The sequence below is a fragment of the Nestor notabilis genome, unplaced genomic scaffold, assembly GCF_000696875.1.
Source record: "Nestor notabilis isolate BGI_N333 unplaced genomic scaffold, ASM69687v1 scaffold11231, whole genome shotgun sequence".
Taxonomy (NCBI): domain Eukaryota; kingdom Metazoa; phylum Chordata; class Aves; order Psittaciformes; family Psittacidae; genus Nestor; species Nestor notabilis.
Window position 1 is genome coordinate 40,958 of NW_009913402.1, and position 9,575 is coordinate 50,532.

Genomic DNA, 9,575 nt, shown 5'->3' on the forward strand with positions numbered 1-9,575 from the left:
TGAAGAGATGTAACCCAAATTACAGCAAGATAAACCAGACATCTTAAGTGATGAAAACGGTACATTTTCCTCTGCTTTAGGGACGCTTCTGGCTCATCTGTCCTCTGATCAAGGTGAGCCTGGTAAAGCTGAAAATTACACGGTGTGACTGGATTGTATGAGATTATCTTTCCCCTGAGAAGTGATTTATTTTAGTAACTCTTGATGAATAAGAAACTTTCTGCTCCAACATGCTGCTCTTCTTGTGTGGGCATGGCTCCTTATTGCTTTGAGTGAGAGAGCACATTTAAGAAACATTGAATATGAGTGGCTACATCTTCTTTATGTTCAAAGACAAAATTGTGTTAGATGAGAGACCTTCAGGCACCACGAGTTTCCAAAAAATTGGAAGTTGTTATCATTAGTTTGTAGGTTTAACTGCAAAAGTTACTGGCCTATCTTCCACTTTTTGAGTGTGAGGAAAATCCAGTTTGGGTTTTGAGTGATCTCGCTTTGTAGAATTTGGGGCTTCTTGATTCTTAGACGATTCCAGGAGATGTTGCATGTTAAGTTGGAAAATGAGGCGAGGATCTGGTCCAGAAAGAGATGGGCAATTGCAGCTCTCTCTTATTTTAAGAGCCTGTGAATACATAGGAAAACAAATCAAGCTCATTTAAGTAAGAAAAACAAGGAAGGTTTCAGTCAGCGCTTTGGCTTTCCAGTAAGGTCTGCATTTGCACACAGAGCTTAGTGAGTACAATACTGAGCGTGACTTGTTAGCAAACAACTTCTCAACAGAAACCAAGAATTCCTGAGAAGAAATGTAGCAATATGGTAAAACAATGGGAAAAAAAGAAGAATGATAATCATTCTCACAGACAGTCTCTCAAAGAATGGATACTCTAAAGGTACAGTGTAAACAGATGGGAAGTTCTCCAGCTATTTTATGTGATACTTGTCCACATCAGTACCTTCTACCTTTTAATTTACATTCACATGTAAATTAAAATAACTGCATCAAGAAAAACAGGGCTCTGAATAATTTACTTCATATGTTCTACAACTGAAGTAACTATATGGAGATGCCCGACTCAGAAAAGGAGGGAAAACCCTCCAGTAACATAACGGACATTAAACTGTTTGGCCTAGAGATCCAGCTGGTTGATGAGTATAGTTAAGGGCCAATTACAGGAGTGATCTCATCTCCAAGAAGCATTTGACTGCACAGCTTCCAAGTACTGGAGAAACTAACACCTCTAAAACATACAAATTCATCTGGATAAAAAGAGACCACACTTTACGTGACTCCTGCTTATTGAGTAAGTGCCACTGCTTCCATTCTACGTATTAGAAAGTAGAGGCACGAAGGAGCCAAAGAATTTTCCAGAGAATCAAAATCCATTAGCACAAGCACACTCCCCCCAGGTCATCCTGCCTTGTCGGCAATCTGAGCAAGGAATGACAATGGATGAATCTCATGTCTCAAAGGCACCATGGAGAAATTGATACAAAACTGTATAAAGTCAGTTGGTTTAAAGGATGCTTAGGTTGGTGTTCATTTTAGCAGAGCTGAAGATACCTTCATTAGACCATACAAACAGGCAGCTCATTTTAAGCTGACACATAATAGGATACCACACAATTAAGTCTGATGCAGTACTTTGCAAGCGGTTGGACACAGACCTGCTACTTGTATTCTCCTACAAGACCCATTTAAACTGATCAAGATAAGTAAGATCCCATATACCATATAGCAAAATATTATATATAGCAGTTGAGGGGGTTCTATGTCTCCGCTGAGAACTATTTTTTCAAGATTTGCAAAATAAAACAGCAAGAAAAGACCAAGTCTAGCCTGATATTTAACATCCATCAATAACCACCATGGTGTGGTCACTTTTATGCAGTATTATATGTATCTTGGCCTCAGTTAACAGCACAAAACTGCGGGCAGATTAACATCCAGCTTTATTTTCAACCCTTCCATGGGAAAATAAGTTCATATGTGTACTTTATTCCACTTCATAACCATGGATTCTTTATATATACTAGATTTGGCTGAAATATCAAATCAAATACACCAGTATGCCTGTGCACAAGCATTTGGCCATCAGTTTGAAGCCATGTGGTATTCTTCCACAGGCAACACTGGAAACGTCATGCTGCAGCAGATTATAAAACAGAAAAAACAGAAGAGCAGAACTTCTTAACTCATTTCTTTGCACAAGGGGGTATGAAAACATATTTCTCCCTATCCTTACTACAACAAACTGACAAAGAGTTTGCTGTAAATGGCTAGAAACAAATAGCGTTTAAATGTAACAACTGGCTTTGGAAAAAGATGTGTTTCAGGAATGTAGAGCAAGAGTTTCTCCAGCTGTTTCTTGTTGAAATGTAACATTCAAATTACTGGATACACAAGCCTGGTTTAGGCATGCAAATATTCCTCTCATCTAACTTTTAAAAGACATGAATAAAGCTTTCAGTATTTGTTTCTCTACAGCATGATCGTCCATGTAGTCACCAAATGTAACTGTACCACTGAACACTCTTCTGCTTCAGTGACCAATTAATTTCTAAACTGACATTTCTGACAAAACAAGAGTTTTCTCTTGTTCTCTTCTAGAACATAAGCTGCTGTTAGACTGCATTAATGTCAAACAGCATTGTTCAAGACCAATGGAAAGATAAAGATTTAGGCTGTACACCGGAAAGGGCAACATAATCCTCTTTTAAACTAATTTAATGATTTTATATCTCTGGTTTTCATGGCTAGATAGTGTCTGGTCTATTTCCAGAAGTGAAACCATCTAAAATGCTAAACTCATAACAGCAGAGGTAAAATCCATACTTCAGAGTTAACATTTTTACCTTTGCATTCTTGCTAGACATAAAGCTGTGCAAGGGGGGCAGATGGCATCTCTTCAACACCATCAACTCACATGCCATTAAACAGTCTACAGCTATGAGAATGTGGAGCTCTGTTGACATGTTAAAGACAGCTATGACTACATACAGCGAAAGTAGCCTTTGTGACTGCCATGCAGCATTCAGCCCTAGTTGTGTTCTTCCCCTGCCTCAGCTGCCTGACTGCTGCTATATTGTTTTGTGTCAGCAGCTCTGTAACATCCTTAAGAGACCAGTAACAGGCTGGGGAGCTTACAATATCATTTTTCCTGAAAGATAAAGCAGTCCAACATGGTGAGGCACACTGGATCTAACCTAATATTGCTCAAGTGAATCGGTTTTTTGACAATTTGGGTAAGAGGACAAGTAAAAGCATTCTGAATGAAGCACATGCATATTGATATTATATTGATATTATAATCAGAACGTGTTCCATTCACTGTTATTGCTGAAGAGTGTCCTTGACAAAGAAGACAGAACTGAGCCAAGATTAACTAGCTAGAGAGAGTACATAGATTCAGCTGGGAGCTGACAGTACTTTAATGCTGGTCATTTCAAGTTAACCTTAACAGAGAAGTACTGCTGTTCAGAATAAAGACCACCTGCATGCTTACTAGTTCAGGAGGTCTTAAATAAAATATCAAACTATTGCTTGTAAGTAACAAAGGTGAAGCTGTTTTTCTCACCAATACAACTGCAGTCACCTCCTGCAGCGTGCTGGGGAAGGGGAAAGCATAATAATTAGGGAGGTGCATCTCATCCTATTGCTTTCATATAAAGCCTTCCAACAGAGACAAATATAGGATCATGCAATTTTTAGCTCCCGGTATTAATCCTTCACCAATGTCACAGATTCCAGGCTAACTAACTGCTGCATCTTGACTCCTTATAGTCGTCTGGAGTGCATCCTGCCTCTCAGGCCATCAGCTCGGTATAAAAGTCACATCATTCTCTTGTCCACAAACCAAGCCAAGGGTTCTAGTCTCTTGTGCATTGACTGCGATTACCTCAACAGGGCTGACATGCTCTGACCTGGCAATTCCAACAAAAACTAAGAAACAGCACAAGTATGTAGGGTAAAAAAGGGAAAAAATAACAAATAAGAAATGCGGAGTTGCAAACTACATTACAATTAGCAGGCATAGGGAAAACAACAGGTTCTACAAGTGAAGTAGTTGTAAAAAGAGGATTCAAAGAATGGGTAGATTTGTTTCTCTAACAAGTGCTTTTCTCCACTTGTTGGAGAAAAGCAACTTATACATATTGCTAATACTTCAAATCTTTACTGCTGTTGGCACAGAAAAATTGTGACCAAATATTTAACAACTTTATAGAGAGGTCAGTATTCTTTTTATTCTTATTTTTCCTTTAAGTTTCACACTGATAGGGATTAATATATTCTGGTACTAGAACTCTTTGAAGTAATCTTCATATCATAAGCAGAGGCCAAATACACTGACCCATCTTTGAAAAGGAAGTGAAATAAATGTATCTTCAATATCCCAAAGGCAGCAGACTGAGGAATAAGCAATAAGTACCCTCACAATAATATAACTAATAAACAGCCAGTGTGGGTTTGGCAGGAACAGGTTTTGCCAAAGCAAATTCATTCACTTTTTGACAAGTTAATTGAGCAAGCAAACAAAGGAGAAGCAGCAGAGCTGGCATGTCCCAACTTAGTATTGCTCTCAAAATCATCTCAGCATGGCATTTCCACAAGAAAGAGTGGGAAACAGGAGTTATAGTGAATCAAGAACGGAATCTGAGCCAACAACATGATGCCAAGAAAGCAAATGTCACATCAAGATGAATTTTTGTGTCACAGGCAAGGCTCAGTACACAACCTTCTGCTTTAGTCAGTATAGCTGAGGCTTCAGCTCATGTACAGTGCTCTGTTTGCAGAGCATAGTAGGAAAAAGGTAGACAAACAGTAGCCAGTCAGAGAACATTAAAAGAAAAGGTTCAGAGATTGAAGGTAAATTCTCACTCTATGATGGCATCTTACTGTGGAACTTGCTTAGAAGTCTGTAGAAAAACATCTGTGTGGTCTGACAAGTCCAAAAATTTGTCCCTGTTTCCTCCAGCTCCAGTAGCTGGTCTAATGATAGATACTGTATTGTCCTAAAAACCATTTTGGCTTCAAATCCATCAGCATATGAAACACAACAGTACTCATGATGGATCTGATACTGATTCATAAGTACAGTTTCTCCACAGAGAGAAACTACAGAGATAAAAAGGCCATTTTCAAAACCTGGCTTCTCCCCCCAGGCACTGAATATGTAATGGCCATTAAATATATATGGTAAACACAGTGTTCAAAAAAACTCTGTGAGAATAATGAAACAAAAAGGTGCGGTATTGAACAACAATAACAACAAAGCCCTGGGATTCCCTTTAAATGCCTGAGATCCAGCTTCAAGAAGGCAGCTTTCAGATGAAGAATTCAACACTTTAGACAAGAAGCCTCCAACAACATCTCTACACACCTTATTTCATTTTAATTCTACTTTTGTAGTATCAACCTCACTTACCTAGTGAGCTTCTGTTAAAAACAGGAAGCCTTTGGCCCCTGCTTTCTCATCCTACTTCAAAAAATATTTAAGGTAAAAGGCAAATGAAAACATCTCTTTTGGAAGAGAATTTCCTATCCTCCACTGCTCCTGGAATTGAGCGTGGCTTTAAAAAGATGAAGGTTGCTGCATCTCCTAAACTACAAGAGATAAGAGCAAAATAACATGACTGCCAGTTCTACACAGTTGAGATTTAACTTACCTGCTCAGTCCTGTGGTACAACATAAGTAGTAATTTATTTCGTTCCCACTTTATAAGCCAGTCAATAACCATATGAAACTAAAGGATCCCAAACGTTATGTTCAATCTACCTAAAATTAAGGCTCCACAACAAGTATCGTTTTGCATTCAGCTGCTCCAATATGTTAGAAAATCCACCAAAATAGTCTCACAACCAGTATAGAATTCGTGTATATTTAAAATAGACAGGCCAGTCTCCAATCTCCTACCCCTAATGTTGGTTTTGATTTATGCTATCATTTAGAATACTTACTGAATTCATTTGCATCAAAGAATTCATGAGAATCCTTTTTTCTCCTTTGAAATCAGCAAACACCTTGACATTTCAGGCCTCCCTCTGCCAATAAACCTTCAACTGTCTTTACAGTTTGGAACTGAGAAAGGATTAAAGTGACTGAGGGTTTAAAATAAAAAACACAAAAAGAGGAGAAAGAACTAAAAATTACCAGTTGGTTTTAAGAAAGGGAATTTCCAAACACAGCTTAGCTTGCTGAAAAACAGTGCTCTTGTGAAGTGCTTTAAACACTGTGTCTTAAAGAGGAAAAATGAGGCATAAAGCAACACATGTTCTTTCTCTGTAGTTAAACCCTCCCACTATTTAAAGAAATATTAACAAACTAGGATTACTAAACTTGGAAGAGTTCTCTGTCCTTAAGCTATCGAATGAAGAGAACCCCCAAATAGCTATCCATTTGGCATTCCTCTGAGAGGTAAGAACAAAGACTGCAGATTGAACAGCAATTGTGTGAATTAGCTCAAGTTCCTTGGAGTGGGGTAACATTTGCTCCTAATTTGACAGATGTGAAGGAAAAAGCAGACTGCAAAATCCCCAGAGTCCTCTCATAACTATTAGGGCTATTAGGGAATCTACTGGGGATCTGATGTTCTTCTGAGGCACGGTTATTCAAGGCGTATTCAACCCCATGTCAGTGAGAGAGACAGGATAGGAAGGAGCATTCTCTATTTGACAGCCCAGGGCTAGTTACCAAAGCAAGAGGAGCTGAGATAGTTTAAAGATCCAACTTAAAAGCTGGCTTCCAAAATGGCAAAAAAGAGAAAAGAATGGATGAGACCAGTGACACAGACATATCTACACCAGGAAGGCGATTCAATAGCAAAAATACTGCACTTTGATCAGAAATCAGGAAAGAAACGATATCCTAGAATATGATTACATTTTATCTGGGCTATCTTAATTTTTCCGCATTTAATAGAACCTTTAACATTGAGACCTATGTAACAGAAAACTTCTCTAAGGATACAGAGAAAGATAAGACTGATGTTACAAGAGTAGATTGTGAATCAATACCTGAGTAGCTCATGAATCAATACCAAACTAATCCTGGCAACCTTCCTAAGAGAGAAAGACAAACTTCCTTCAACCCTGCTCACCTCTGGGATAAGCCGGTCCAAGTGCTCCGCTCTGTTCCCATGAGAAGGGTGTGTGGAAAGCCACTCTGGTAACTTGGGCTGCCCTTGAATGGTTTCTGCTAATTCCATTTGCTGCCAAAATACACTGCTTGCTCTTACATCCACACAAGCCTGAAAACAGAAAGGAAATGTATAAACCACTGTGTTCTTAAAGGAATACAATATACATTCTAATGGATATTGCATTACAAGACTTCTTAAATTTTAAATCTCTCAAGTTTGTTTAGATGGGCCCCCTCATACCTGACAGGAAAAGGTTGTTCTGAAATATCTAATTATAAGGTGAAGGGTCTAGAGAATAAGTGTGATGAGGAACAGCTGAGGGAACTGGGGTTGATTAGTCTGGAGAAGAGAAGGCTCAGAGGGTGCCTTATTTCTCTGTACAGCTACCTGAAAGGAGGTTGTAGTGAGGTGGGGTTGGTCTCTTCTCCCAAGTAGCAAGTGACAGGACAAGAGGAAATTGCCTCAAGCTGCACCAGGGGAGGTTTAGACTGGAGATTAGGAAATATTTCCTGAGAGGGAGCTCAGTCATTGGAAGAGGCTGCCCAGGGCAGTGCTGGAGTCACCATCCCTGGAAGCATTCACACACTATGTAGATGAGGCCCTCAGTGCCATGGGTTAGTGGTGGCCTTGGCAGTGCTGGGGAATGGTTGGACTTGATGAGCTTAAAGGTCTTTTCCAGCCTGGTTAATTCCATGATTCTAATTGCAGTGAAAGACTCATACAGATAAAACACTGGACTTAACTGCTTTTAACATCTATATATTTCCACTGATCTTAAAAACCTTACAGCTGAATTAAACAATTCAGGAGAAAAACAGATTGACAATTTCTGGCATGTACTTGTTCTTTAAAAAATCAAACAACTCAGGTGCATACTCTAGTTTACATTTGCTAGACACAGTGCAGCAAAAGAACAAATTAATCATCTCCACAGATTTAGGCAAATTTACAGGAAGAAGTTTAGAGCCAAAAATAGAAAGTGATAATAATTCATACTTAAGTATCTCTAAAAATGAAGTGCAAAGGCTTCTCTGTAAGTTGATTACACTGCCTTTTTCAAGGCTGATCTGTGCAATCCACACAGATTAAAATAGTCATTCTGCAGAATTCCTCTCTCTCTCCACAGAAGTATGTATTTAACCACAGACAGTCATGGAACACTAACTTTAAGAACGGTATTTGTATATCACCAACAGGCCTCTTTATATTTGCATTTAAATGGAGGGGGGGAAAGAAAAAGATTTCCTACATTAATTTTCATTTGTTTAAGAGAAAAGAGACGAGTTCTCAGAAGGTAAGAAAATTACTTTTCTTTCCCCCCCCAGGAATCCAGAAGTGCTTTATCCTTTGAATTTATTTCTTCAAATTATCATTATAAAAAGATTACCTGCACCAGCAGAGTAATGCTGAGATACTGCTTTGCTTGGTTCTTTCTGGTATGGCCCCAGATCTTTAGCATTACAAAGCAGTGAGCACCCACACAGCAGTTACTGTTTTTCCCCCCACAGAATGTGGTATTCCCTTAGATGACTTTAAACTACAAATGCAGTTTGAATTCTAGAGTCAAAGTTAATTTTAAAAACTCTTCCTTGAAGAAATATTAATTATCAAGAAAATGACGTTTTCTTTATGAAATATTAACACCAGATGGTGCTGCTCTCACAGTTATGTAACATTTATCTACCTCTATTGAACTCAGCTATAAAAAGAGTTGGTTTAGTGTCTTGAATTTAGAATTAAAATACACTGGCACAAAAAAGTGATTGAAAAAATAAACAAACTAGGAAAAAATTGCTGAGCAGTTTCTGACCAAATCTGTGTCTGTTTTTAACAAAATCACATTATTTTTATGGATGTATTTAGACTAAATATTGAAATTCTAGAACAATGTTGATATACTTTATAATTATCAGCAATCACAGAAAATGTGATCACAATATCAAAAAGTTCTTCAATTTTACTGTGTTATGAGAATAGATATTACAGATCAGGTGCACTAAAATAGATATAAGGAAGAAGTTCTTCCTTATACATTAGGGTGAGGATGGTGAGACACTGGCACAGAGTGCCCAGAGAAGCTGTGGCTGCCCCATCCCTGGCAGTGTTCAAGGCCAGGTTGGACACAGGGGCTTGAAGCAACCTGCTCTAGTGGAAGGTGTCCCTGCCCGTGGCAGGGGGTTGGAACTGGATGAGCTCTAAGGTCCCTTCCAACACAAACCATTCTAGGATTCTACTATTAGGAGTACTTTATAACTTTCCAAGCTATTAAATCTTTCTTAGGGAAGCTCACTATTTGGCATTCTCCTCTTTATAAATATGTAGCTTTTTCTTCTAGTAATAATAAACTGCATAGCAAGTATACTGTGCAGTTAACAATGCACAACTTTACAAATTTCAATCTTATTACATACAATTTAGCCAGGGCGACTTTGTCTTTCCCT

General features: G+C 38.5%; 1 protein-coding gene across 1 annotated transcript in view; it reads right to left on the reverse strand.

Annotated features, from left to right (window-relative positions):
* Nucleotides 1-400: 400 nt before the first annotated feature.
* OMA1 (OMA1 zinc metallopeptidase) overlaps nt 401-9,575 on the reverse strand; it is a 17,068-nt gene continuing 7,893 nt past the window's right edge. Inside the window, exons 7-8 of the mRNA XM_010023187.1 lie at nt 7,093-7,242; nt 401-619 (exon numbers count right to left, since the gene is read on the reverse strand). Of these exons, the coding sequence (XP_010021489.1) occupies nt 401-619; nt 7,093-7,242 (369 nt within the window). The remainder of the gene's footprint in view (nt 620-7,092; nt 7,243-9,575) is intronic.